Source organism: Schistosoma haematobium, chromosome 1 (genome assembly GCF_000699445.3).
Source record: "Schistosoma haematobium chromosome 1, whole genome shotgun sequence".
NCBI classification, from domain to species: domain Eukaryota; kingdom Metazoa; phylum Platyhelminthes; class Trematoda; order Strigeidida; family Schistosomatidae; genus Schistosoma; species Schistosoma haematobium.
Genome location: NC_067196.1, coordinates 65,685,260 through 65,699,838, shown reverse-complemented (window position 1 = coordinate 65,699,838; position 14,579 = coordinate 65,685,260). Strand labels below are relative to the sequence as shown.

General features: G+C 31.2%; 1 protein-coding gene across 2 annotated transcripts in view; it reads left to right on the top strand.

Annotated features, from left to right (window-relative positions):
• The window catches only part of MS3_00001882 (uncharacterized protein), a gene marked incomplete at both ends in the record, with an annotated part of 108,123 nt that overhangs the window by 9,750 nt on the left and 83,794 nt on the right, over positions 1-14,579 (top strand). The window contains one exon of one of the 2 annotated variants that reach the window (XM_051209386.1): positions 3,132-3,825. Coding sequence is in view for 1 of the 2 variants with exons in the window: in XM_051209387.1 (XP_051074840.1) it covers positions 3,073-3,825 (753 nt within the window). Of the gene's footprint in view, positions 1-3,072; positions 3,826-14,579 lie in introns of those variants that run through there. The other variant, XM_051209387.1, reaches the window with a different exon arrangement.

Genomic DNA, 14,579 nt, shown 5'->3' with positions numbered 1-14,579 from the left:
ACATTCAACTTGCACTTTTATTTTTCCTTCATATAAAAACAAATTTATTACCTAATTTCAACTGTGAATAACTCAATCTTACACATACACTCACACACACAATTCATTCAGTTATTTATCTGCAAATGAACAAATATTAAACTAAGTATAATACACCTAAGCCCTTTATTTTATCATTTTGAATAATTTTCAGATTGTTATTCCCTTCTTTTTTGTAAAATTCCTTGTTCTAAATTCATGTAAGACGTATTAAGTTGGATTATTGCAATCAGTGTACTTGAATAAAGTTTCTCACACTTTAAATGATTCAAAACTGAAAATATGTTTAAATAAAGTAAAAAATGTTCTTATCAGAAGAGGGCTTTGTGGGGATTCTTAGTCATTTTAATAGTTGCGTTCATGAATCAATTAAAGCTAGACCACCATGGGAAGCCTAGGAGCACTAGACGGTCGTTTCGTCCTTGTATAGTACTCCTCAGCAGTGCGCATATACGACTTCGCCTGCTGGTTTTGAACCCATGACCTGCCAATCTCGAGCGCGAACGCTTAACCTCTAGACCACTAAGCCAGCAACAGACCTGGTGGACGGTGGCACAATTTCGTGAATTGGTTGAAGTTAGACATAAAGATCGTTGAATGCCAGCTCAGTGGTCTAGAGGTTAGGCGTTCGCGCGCGAGACTGATAGATTATGGGCTCGAATTCTGCGGGCGGAGTCGTATATACGCACTGCTGAGGAGTCTTATACAAGGAAAAAATGGTCATCTAGTGCTCCCAGGTTTACTATGGCGGACTAGCTTTAATTGACTCATGAACTCAACTATTAGAAAAAAATTAATAATTTGAATGGTTTCGTATGTAGTTTTATTAGACAAATAATTTAGTGTGACTAAACAGCTGTCTACGAATTTCACTAGTAGGATAAAAATACTCGGGGAAAGTATGTGTTAATACTAGCTAGTTCTGTTTGTGTATGTATCTAAATTCACTTACAACTTATGTTTGTTTTTTATCGATAACTGATACTGTCTTTAATATTTAGAATTTGCATATGAGTAGAATTTACTTTCCTACTATTTCAACAAACGGAGTCAAAGATGTTCTTGAATAGTTTTGATATCCTTAAAACTAGAATTTTATCGATGTTAAGAAGTAATTAGATATTACATAAGTGTGCGTTTCTTTTTTTAACAAGTTGAGTGTATCTTCCCATTGAACTAGAGAATTGTTCCATTTTTATTAATAATAATACTTATATAAGTATAGTAGTTTTCAACATTACTTACTCAATTACTTACGCCTGTTAACCCCGATGGAGCATAGGCCGCCGACTAGCATTCTCCAACGCACTCTGTCATGGGCCTTCCTTTCTAGTTCTATCCAGTTATTGTTCATTCTTCTCATGTCTGTCTCCGTTTCTCGGCGCGATATGTTCTTTGGTCTCCCTCTTCTCCTTTGGCCTTGGGAATTTCAGGTGAGGGCTTGCTTCGTGACGCAGTTTGGTGCATTCCTCAATGTGTATCCTATCCACTTTCAGCTCCTCTTCCCGATTTCTTCCTCCGCTGGGATTTGGTTTGTTCTCTCTCACAGTAGGTTGTTGCTCATAGTGTCTGGCCAACAGATCCTAAGTATTTTACTCAGGCAACTGTTAATAAACACTTGTATCTTCTGGATGATGGCTTTCGTAGTTTTTCAATTTTCCGCCCCATACAGTATAACTGTCTTGACATTTTTGTTGAAAATTCTGACTTTGGTGTTGGTTTGCAGATGGTTGTTTGGAGTTCCAGATATTCTTCAGTTGTAGATATGCTGCTTTTGCTTTGCTGATCCGCGCCTTCATATCTGCATCAGATCCTTTGTGCGCACCAATAATTTAGAGTTTTCATCATAGCTTAATACTAATATTCCTGGTACAGAAATCAAAGTTAATTATAGGACAATACTTTTGTTTCATAATTCTCTTAATATTTATTTTTTTCAATGATTATAATGTACTTACAGTTTACATGGAAACGTGCGCTTTTATTGTTTAGAATAAACCCTAATGTTGTTAAAAAGTTATTAAGCACAAATAAATTCTTAAAGGGAGGTTTTATTTTTCTTAACTATATAGTATTAACGCACTTATTCTGGTGAATATCTTCAGTCCCAACTTCATTTGAATATACATGAAGATATTGTTTAGAATAACAATAAAAGCCCTGCGACTGGAATAGCTAGATCAGAGAACACAACCTCATCAAATGCATTCAGTCAAACTACAATCTTACTCATCACTTGGCACATTTTATTGTATTTCATATGCAAAGCAGGAACTAGGTGACTTTGTTAAATAAAAAATGGTATTATAAAGTAATTATAATTAGTCATTCAGTTCTTAAGTTTACTTAGAACTTCACAGGTAATTCGAATGATTTTAATAACGATTTAACTATTAACCAAATGAATAATGTTTAAGATAAATACTAACATCCAGTCAAATAACTCATAAGTTGTAAGAAGAAAATAGTACCGGAAAGTTCGAGCTGAAGACCCAAAACATTGAAACAACCAAGACGCGAAGTCATATTAAAATAACACATGCTTACAGTCCCTTCCCTTCCCGTGTCGAACACTCAAATATAAACTATGACACAAGAAGTTGGTATATCAGAGGATTCTCATCATCTAAACAACAGGAACCTCAACAGTTTATCGAATTATCAATATAGGGTTGTGAAGATTGTTGAGATTTTATTGAAATAATAAACCGGTCGATGTTCAATCATCATTTGAAAACCTGGAAGCGCTGGTTGGGACTCCTTACCATTTATCAAATGATACATCTGTAGATTATCTGTTAAATTGATAAAAAAACTCAAATGTGATAATTGTCAATCAAAGCTTGCTTATGTTCTAGAATCGATTGACTATGCATCAGTGTACAGGACTACTTTCAAATAATCAAGTCTGTTTTCCTATGGGTTGAGTAATGAAGTTCATGAATTTTACTATTAATTGATATCAGATGAAGTCATAACATTACGTGAAGTCTGAAATTTATCCAAACATTGATAGTTTAACTAAATTTTAAAATGATGAGTTGTTATTATCTGTATATGTACAAATGTATTCTTTATTTTTTCTATTACAGAACATCACAGTCAAATGTCCAAAGTGTTAAGTCGACCCAGTTATATCACATATCTGTTCCAGATAATTCAAGACCACAGCATATTTTTCGACTTGAAAGTTCGTTACAAAATTCACCTCAAAATTATAAAGCATTAGGATTTAAATTACTAAACAATCATTTCAGAACTGAAACTCACACTCCACATTTTTCCCAAGGCTCTAATAACGAGGTAAATAAAATCCAAGAGCCTTTATATCAGACCACATTATCTAAAAGTGTTGGATCAACAAGCACATCAATTAACCCCCACATTCAAAGAGATCATAAACTACTGAATAATTTAACTTTCATACCATCTAGTCAACATATCCTACAAAGAACATATTTTCCTACTGTTTCTAACCATCCAAACACTGCAGTCTATCACCAGACTGGAATACAAAGGAATTTACAGACTAATTCAAATTACATTCGTGTTGACACAAATCACAAATTAGGTGAAAGTTCACTTTATGCACACTTAGGTAACCATAAAACTGAATTTCAACACCTAAATCCTGTTTGTGAAGCGATCAAAAACAAGTCTCAATTATCTTGCCCCGATTATTCACGATCTATTCGGTGGGCTGCTGAAAAAGGTTTGATATCGGCTGCAAAACAGCAGCAAATTCTCTGGGAATCATCAAGAGAGAAAACCTCTCCACTTCAGTTGGTAAGTTAATGATGTTGTCATTTGGTTTGTAAATCTTAACATTTTTCTTTAAGCATTGTAAACACGTGTCTTAAAATTATTTTACATAATGCCAAGAATATAAAAGATTACATATATTTTTTGCGTTAACTTCATTTTCCGACCATACGACTTCTATAATCGGTTCAAAGATCAGGATTATTAGTAACGACAAATGAACATAGAAAACACACAATAAGATTCTGCATTTTACGATACAGGTCAGATCTAATAACTGCTTGGTCGCGCATGCTACGCTGATTCCAGAAACTATTGAGGATTTAAATCAGTATTTACTTTGAGCAGTTGGCTTTGTCGATTACGAATCAATGCCCTGTATCCGATCGGTTAAATGACTGTATAATGTCATGGCATATTTCGCTGAGACTATTAACTTGACCATACAGGATATTGTTGTCATCACTGATACTATTAAAACTTTTGTTTCAATCGTATTTTCAGAAGTTTTTTTATGAGTCATGTAGCAAGTGTGTAATACTGGTCTGAAAATATCATACTGAATGAAACAAAACTCGTTTTTAAATTCGTTGGTTAAATTGGGAGATGCTTTCTAAATATGTGAATTAATTTATTGTTTATCTGAACAATTTTCAAGCTTGCATTCCTAATAATTTGAAAAGATCGTACAGTGACGAAATATTTTTCATTTATCAATCGATAGAAGTTTAATTCACTAGTCAATCTTAGCTAGGCTATCATTGAAGACCTGAAAGCACTAGAAGGTCGTTTCGCAACATCATAAATATATGGCTAATAGAGATGTGAATAATTTTGAAAGTGTCATCATCACTATATTTTCGTAAAGAAATATTTTAATAGACGAAAATATTATTTGAATTATTTCAACGTTTTAGATTTACATCCCGCTAAGAGATGACCTTTTCTGAGGTCAGTGAAATGTTTAGTTAATAAAATAAAATGAGAACATTAATAGTGATAATCTACAAAACTACTGGTTAGAAATGTCTTAGTTTATGATGTATATGTGGGAACTTTTATCCCATATGCTTTATTTTATTGAACGTGCAGTAAGCTAACTAACAAATTTATGCTTATTTTACAAGTGAAAGCAAACAACGATATATTAATGTTCATTAAAATTACTCATCTGAATAAAAGATATTATTTTTCATTGTCCAATATACTCACTCACTACAGTTCACGAAGACTTTATTATGTCCAATTATTGCAATACATTTAACAGACTGATGATCTTTAAAAAAAATTAATGAGGCGTGACTGAAGATAGAAACTTGTGAAACATTCCTACTGAATCATTTGTATTAAGAGTAAGACTTAACAGTATCAACTAATTTTCACTTGTTAAGTATTGAACAATTGAAGGTAGTCTACAAGAAGTCCTGAACCTGAGTCTCAAGCTAGTTAGCAATGGTCAGCAAAGCGTCGCCGCGATCCTGACGGACATTATGATCATAAGTGTCAAATAAAACCTAAGTTGTTTAAGTTTATTGCTTTGTTAGATATCTTTTGCAAGTCAATATTAACTTGACAAAAATCATATTTTTCTAGTTAATAGATATTTATCGTCATTTTCAACGTTTTCGGGATTTAAATAACCGTTAGTTGGTGCTATTTCATGAAATTTTATAAAGGGGATCTTTTATCAGAAGTAAAAAGAGATGTTATTTTAGTTTAGTATTATTTTCTGATCTGGATGGTTTATTCATTTGAACTATCCAGATTGGAAGACGAAACTCCATCAAAGTCATTTACCTGAGCTACTAATTTTCTCCCCTATATCAAAGAGATGTTCTTATAACGTTTGATTAAACATGTATACGCAATTATAGTAATGAAACAGTATGACACAAACGTTTTATTACTCATCCAATTAGTTCCACTCTTTTTCAGTTTAGTTCCTTTATAGAATAGGCTTTGGAGTTAGGAGATTCCAGCTTAAAATAATAACGAATTTTAGATCTGAGATATTTGCTTCCTTACGCCTGTTGTTCCTCGTGGAGGAGCATAGGCTACCCACCATCATTCTCCATCCAACTCTGTCCTGGGAAATTATTCCCGGTTCTTTCCAGTTGCCATTCATCCTATTCATGTCTGCTTTAAATTCTCGACGCAGTGTGTTCTTTGGTCTTCTCCTTCCATTTCTATTCGGGATTCCAAGTTAGCGCTTGATTCATGATTCAGTTTGATGATTTCCTCAATGTATGCCCTATCCACCCTCAACGTCTTTTCCTAACTTCCTCTTTAGTTGGAAGCTGGTTTGTTCTCTCCCACAGTAGGTCGTTGCTAACGGTATCTGACCAACGGATATGGAGTATCTTGCGTAGACATTTGTTTATAAATACTTGTAATGTTTTGACGATAGTTGGAGTTGATCTCCAAGTTTCAGCTCCATACAGTAGAACTATGTTGACGATCGTATTGAAGATTATGACTTTGATGTTCGTTTTCAGACAGTTGTTTTGAGTTCCGTATGTTCTCCAATTGTAGGAATGCTGTCCTTGCTTTGCCAATCCTTGGCTGTAGGTCTGCATTAGATCGTCCTTGTTCATCGATGATGCTGACTAGGTGCGTGAATATTTCCACCTCTTCCAAAGTTTCTCCATCAAGTGTGATTGTGTTCGTTGGTATTCTCTGTGCTATATTTGAGGACCTCGCTTTTTCTGTTGTGTATGTTGAGGCTTACTGATTCTGAGGCTTACACTTTACTGGTTGTCTTGACCTGCATTTGTTGGTGTGTATGGGACAGACGAACTAGGTCATCCGTGAAGTCCAAATCATCTAGTTGCATATTAACTGTCTATTGTATACCGATCTTCCTGCCAGATGTAGAGGCTTTCATAATCCAGTCAACCACCAGAAGGAGGAGAAACGGAGAGAGAAGGCAGTCTTGTCTGTTACCGGTCCTCACTTGAAACGCGTTTATCAGCTGTACTTCATGCACCTAATTGCATAGTATGAATTCCATATGATGTTGACTATCTTCTCAGGTACTTTATAGTGTTGAAGAAGGTTCCATAAAGTTATCCTATATGCACTGCACAACGCTTTCTCATAGTTAAGAAATTTGATGTATCGTGACGAATTCCATTCAATTGATTGTTCAACGGTGATCCGTGATGTCGCGATTTGGCCTATGCACGACCAGAAGATATCTATCTACATGAATATAATTTATAATAAGCTTTTGTTAACCTAAAATTTAGTTAAAACTCCAAAGATTTTAGAGCTCCGGTATATTTTAAAATCTTTGTTTACTTATAACCTTATTGGACTAAGAAAGCTAAAGAAAATTAATTCGTTATGAGATATTCGAACCCATTCTTCTCATTTTAACTGCTCAAAACTATATGTCTCTCTAAGCTCATTATTTTGTTCCTTAGCTTCTATATAATTGAATTAAACAGAATGATCTATCCAAGATTAATAACTGATATATAAGGCAGAGTGAAAATCTTTGATTAAATGTAGAAAAAAGACAATTTAATAAAACACTAATTTATATTCACTTAAATGTCGGTGTTAACTATAACGACAAATAATTGATCAATAAAATTTTGTTTTGTTACATAGGAATTATTTGAATACTGAAATTACATCGAGCATTTAGTTTCATATATATAACTATTCAATGGGCAAAAGAAATAATTTTGAAAAATAACAAATTTGGTGTTAGGAAAAGAACTGCAAGCTATACAAACACACATATTAAGCGAGAGGAAGAGAGAGAGGAGTCGGGAGAGACAGAGAGAGAGAGAGAGAGGAAAGACATACATCGCTTTCCGTCTTACTCAAAATCATTTAAACTGGGAAAAAAAATCCTGCCTTTCACTTTTGAGTAAATTCCTTAGGGGAAACAATGATTTAAATATATTTGGTACAGTTGCTTGATAAAGAGAAAAAAAACATTTTACGACATTATAGTTTTATAGGTAATAATATATCTTAATATTAAGTATAGAAATTATATTACTTCAAGTCAAATTAATGTAAAAAAGAAACGAGTTATACATTGTTCTTGTCTAGTTTATAAACTTTTTCTGATAACACATAAAGAGATGTTATTCTTGTTGGTGGCCTTATTCAACATTATATTTTTGGTACAATATAGAATTCTCAGAAAAAAAGTATTTCAGTGTGTTTCCTTTTCTTACTTGTTGATCGATTCTTGCGATAAATAATGAATGGTCATCAGTTAGATGTTAATAGTTCAGAAATGGATATTTGAATAATGTATACTCCTAGCAACCATGACGTCTCTGATAAAGTTCTTTTGTAACTTGTATAGGGAAATATCCTAAGTGTTTCACAAACTCACCTGAATAGGTTATACAATTAATTGACATAATGATCTGTTAAAACAAACAAAGAAACAGATAGCTTGTTAAAATATTTAAATGGAAGGAACAGGTAGCCCAGATATTTAAGCAGACCGCCCATATGTTAGAATTTCGGTGTTAAATTATAAGATATGATATAATACATCAAAGATATATCATAATTTAATAGTATTTTAAAATTTCTCTTTAGTCATCTTGAATTGAATAATGATCCATTTAAGTTGAATTACAATTTGCTTAACTTTAATTAAAACGAAATAAGAAAATATAATCTTACTTCAGATTAATTTTAAAAAAAAAAAACATTCTTTTCATCATTTATACTGATTGACTACTAGAGTAAATGAACTACATTTTATTTTCAAGAGATGAATAATACACTAGCGAACTGATCCATTTTGATTTTAGAACTTGTGTAAAAGAATAACTTTCAGATTTTTAATATGGATTATGCTGTAATCTTAAACTGATCTGAAGGACTGTTAAAGTGAAGTTAATATTCTATGAAAGTAAATGTTAATCTAAATAAGAATCTTATTGAATATCATTTTATACATAAGCTGTAGACATTTTTTAAGTAAAGAGGATCATTCTAATAAATTTTTTAGACTGTATCATATATCATATGACAGTAAAGAGAATATACTGACGTTATAGCTATTTGATATTCTATATTGGTAATAAACTTTCTCATAATATGTTATGAAATGTTCCCTAAAATGTTTTCATCATAACCAACATTTCTATCATTTTGATGAAGCTTCATATTTTATTTCTAAGGTTTAATTTGAGGATAATTACTTATGAACAATCTTCCCTTTGGTCAATGTAAATGAACTAGTCTAGAGGTTAAACGTTCGTATACGAGATCAAAGGTTCTGGGTTCGAAACCCGACTCAGGGATCATGGATGTGCATTACTGAGAAGTCATATACTATGACAAAATGACCGTCCAGTAATTCCAGGTTTTTAATGGTGATCTAGTTTAAATCAACTCATGTATTTAACAATTAAATTACTATAACCTCCATAAACCGCCAATTCTGATAACAATATCATTTGACAATTTTTCATAGGAACAATTTGTTATACAGAAAGCGGAATCAATTTATCAGAACAGTTGATATGATTTTAACTCCTTTCTATATGATTGGTTGATCAACTTGATAGACGTAATTGTTACTAGTGGTAAATTTAAGTTTATTAAAAAAAAAAACAACTTTACACTATTAGATAGAAGAGGATCATTTCAAGTGTTTCATACTAAAAGAACTGATTGCATAAATTAGTTTATTCTATAAAGAATGTTATTCTTTGAAATAAGTTTGTCTAAATATTGGAACGTTTTCATGAACTTAACATATCTCTTATAACTATAGTTATTTCATAGTTTTATGATATAAATGCTACTGTTCTGACAATTTCATATAAAATTATATCATCATTAAAGTATATCATCGTAATTAAATTTAACAAACTTTGAACTTCAGGTTCATAGCTCCATAAAAAGTAAATTTATGGTTGATACTGAATTGAAGTTATGAATAACAATTTAAGTTAATCTTTAGAAATAACTTATATTACTTGTTATTACTTTAATGATGTAATACTAGGCAAAACTATTGTAATTATTATGATACCTAACTACTTACTAAAATCTTTTTATGTTATGGAATAGAACTGTTATTGAATCGATCAATAAAATCTCTTTTTTCATTTATGTGATTCACAACATCATAAAAGTAATATGCTAATGAAAATCCCATGAAAAACAGTCCGAATGTCTATATTTAAGATACATTTACTGTAAATCAAATTTCAGCTCTCTATGGATGTTTATGTGTATATATGTATATATATTGTTTGTAGACATTCATATTGTACAAGTAGATGAGTCATTGGATACTTTGGAAAATGAAGTACTACACAGATTTATTTCATTCAATGTAAAACTATATGGGAGTAATCAGAATGTTAATTGTTTTCGTTTTGGTGCCAATATTAATTGTTTCACATAGAAAAAAAAAAACAAAAATAAAGAACAGTATGATAATATTTTTTTACGCTAATCTGATACTACCATGTTCTTTTATGAGAGTTTCATTTTCCTACAGCTTACATTCTCACGTTCATGTAATTTTGTTCCAGGTAAGCAAAAAGAGTTCTTATATATTTATGTTACATACAATGAACCATATCAAGAAAATCAACAGTTCATTATACATTTCAATAGTTGAAATCATGAGTCGATTGAAGCTAGATCACCATGGAAAACCTGAAAGCACTGGACTACCGTTCTGTCCTAGTATGGGACTCCTCAGTAGTACGCATCCACTATACATTATACATTAAGAAGTACACTTGCAAAGTCTTTAGATGAAAATCTCAATTTCTAGAGATAGTAAATCTATAAACTACAAATCTCAAACCTGATATCTATCTTAACAGAAAAAAAAGAACGATGTACTAACTTCATTTACTTCGAGCATATAACACAAAATTAACAAATGTGTAGTTACGATGATACAATTATGAATCAAAAGATCTTGTCTTGTTGTTGTATTAACCAAATACATGACAAACAATAAATAAATAATCGCTGAAATGAAAATTCCCAGTTTGACATTTAGTAAAGAAAGGAAGAATGAATTGAGCGAAGAAATTTCTTTTCAGTTAGTTTCCCATCATCACTTTACACTAATACATATGTATGATTTACAACCATGAAATAATACTCATAGAGTAGATACGTCGCGTAATAATTACATTATCAATATGTCATTATATAATTATTACGTAACGTATCTACTCAAGTAATTTGGTATTGTAAATCATATATATTAGGGTAGAGCCATGATGAAAAACTAACTGAAAAGAAATTTCTTCACTTGACTCGTTCCTTCATTATTTTTCATCAGAGTTCTTCGTCAATAATCACTGAATTATTCTTTTAGAACAATCTACATGTTCTTATCAGAATTTGTTATCTTACTTTAAGTCAATGAACTTATGAAAATAGGTGATAGATATCATTCAAATTAATAATGCTACTTACAAGATCACCTAAGAGATATAAACCTGACCTTATTTAGTGTGGTAAATACATTCCAATACTGATAATATGCATAAATTTCATTGATGATTTACTGAAATAAATACAAACATTATAAGTATAGGGGTTGTGGAGATTATTAAGCTTTTTGATTGAGATCATTTTTAAGATAGAAATCAAGTCTACGTTAGTTTTTCGTCGTATATTATCGAAATAATTTGATCTTTGTCAAAAGAGAAAATGTAGCTAAATCAGGTCAAAACGATTTATTTTAAAGTGTACTTAGATGAATTAGACTAATCAGGAAATAGTACCTTGCTTAAAAGCTTTTAGTTATCTTAATCAATTTAGTCATATATATTTATGTAACTTAATTCAAAATGTTTCACATTCTTAAACCTTGTCACCGTAAACTTATGTAATAGAACACAGAAAAAATGTAATAATGATTAACTATTATCAAACCTATTTATCAATTCATACTAGTTCATTTCACTTCAGTTACATAATTGGAAGTTCATTCCTAATTCACATTTCTTTGTGTTCTGTTATAATTTATATTTTCTTTTCTATATTATTTAACTTACTCTTTGAAACATACGCTGATTCCATGTGTATTTGTTGACTGGAAAACAAAAAAAAATCGGGAAAGAAAAATAATACACAACTGTAAATTACTGCTGATGAGTCTGTTAACTATTTTAAGCGTTTTAGAGAAAAAATCTAATACAATATATGTGTACAAATGGTTTTTTTCAAAATTTCGACTGATGTGAGACGCTAAAGGGTCATCATTATTTATATCTATGTTTTTTTTAGTAACCACTACTAATACTACTAACAATCCTATACACTAAGGAATTATACCTTCATATAGTGTTTTCTTTGTATAATTCAGTTTTACATTTTACCAGTAATACATATATTTTCATTTACATCAATTATGTCACCAGATTTTCTTTACATTATATAGTCACTACACTACAAAAATGTAAAATTATGATCAACTTGTGTATAGTCACACATAAAAACACGCACACATTTTGAAAAAAAGATGCAGTAGAAAGTGAGTCAGTCAATGGAAAACTTGAAAAATAGCAAGGAAATGATTAAAGCTGTAAAGAGAGTGAAGTAGTGGAGATATAAAAAAGAGGGCTAAGTAAAACAAAACAAAAACAAAAAAACAAATGACACAACAGCTGATGCAGTTGTCAACATGGCGTGTATCACAAAACAAAAAAAGCACATGGTTTTAATGTATTTTGTTGTGAGAGTGTATATGTTTTGTTGACAACATTTCTTCTTTTACATTGACAGTAAACAGTTTCATTGTTTGAAATTATGGATTATACTAAATAGATTCTGTAAAGTTGATTGTATAGATATGTGTGTATATGTCTGAGTTAAATGGATTTATACACTTATACACAGTTTAGTTATACACGAGGTTTACAGAATATTGACAATAATTACTATCAAGAACATTCAGTTCAACCATATATATATATATATATATATATATATATATATATATATATATATATATATATATATATATATATATATATATATATATATATATATATATATAGTTACTTTCAATGTTTCAAATGCAGTAGTCTTCTTTCTAAAAAACGTAACCGTAATAAACAGTATGCATCTGAAACGTTTTAAAACACACTTTCTACTATTCATTAAATGCGCCAATCACTGAAACCCAACATAACAAATAATAATGCAATTCATATAATGGGAAAAGGTAATAACGTATATGCAAAAAGGATTATGCTGATGGAAACCCTGATGGAAATGTCCCACATTCTTAATATATAGTGTTTCGAATGGAAACGTAATGAAGTATACAGCTGAAAATCTATCACTAGTCAGATATATCAATGGGGTTTTACATGAAATACATAATATCAAGTTTTCTTTATAAAATATTAACTATCTGACAATAGGTCACTAACTCTGTTTATAGAATAAGAACAGACTTAAAGCTAATGAAATAAACTTGAAAATGTTTTTAAAATCACTTTGAGATTTAGGATTTCTTTTCAAATTGTAAACATGTTATTAGGAATGAAACTGTGTCTCATCACATTGTCTCTTCATATTCTCCTTATATGGAGAGCTCGTTTATTTAAAACATCATTAATAAAAATTTTTTAATGATACTAAACTATTTTATCTTCATGAATCTAATTAAAATGTCATCAAGACAGTAGTTATAAGTTAGCTTTAACTTAGCAATACAATAATCACAATATAAACGTTGATCAGTTTTATTAATTGTATATAGATGTAAGATTTAACTAAGGTTATATAACATTACTCTGAATATATCAGTTATCTGAACATTGTATATATAATAGGACGTATTTTTGTTATGAAATAAATCTAAAGAATAATAGTTTCTTAAAGAGGAAGAATGTATCTGTAGAATCTCATCGAATGAATTTGAAGTAAATCCAAAGCTTCGCCCGGCAAACTGGTCCAAGCTTTTTCAAGGAAACGTTGGATTTACTTCAATTTCATTCGCTAAGATTTTACAAATACATTCTTCATCTTTAATGTTTCATATCAACTCGGTGCATCAATACTGTGAAACTATTCAATCAAATAATAGTTTCTGTTGTCTCTTTTGGAATTTATATAAAGATATCTATCTAAGATTAGATGGTGGTTGGAGGTAGCCGATAGGAAACCGTGGACCCGGGTTTCGTGCTACTTAGCACTCGTCAGCAAGGTTTATCTGTAATCCTGAGGGAACTGATGCTCCCTGGCGGATCGATAACATTCGATCTGCACCAAATAAGAACTTGGCACACATGACATTGATCACCACCCAGTAATCAATCAATTGTGATTACATCTCAGTTCTACAGGAGGTCAGTCGCTCCTCGGATAGCTCAGTGGTGACATCTCTGACTGCGAAGCTGGGTGACATGGGATGGTATCCATCAGAGAGAACAAGTTCCCTCAAGATTACAAGTAAACCTTGCTGGCGAGTGCCAAATAACACGAAACCTAGGTCTAGGGTTTCCTGTTGACTACCTCCAATCATCATCTTATCTCAATATAGTGCACGCAATGTCGAGTCACCTAGACTAGTGGTCACATTGCAACTTGGTCGATAGCATTTGATCTGCACTAAGAAGTACCTGACATACATGACATTGATCATCACTCAGTGATCAATCAACTGCGAAAACTGTGATTTTGCTAATAGAAGATACATCAGAACTATCATAATTATCTTGTTTTATATATCCGATAATTAAAAAACCTGTGATAACAAGAATCTTACATATCTCCTCATTAGATCACATCATATTATGTAA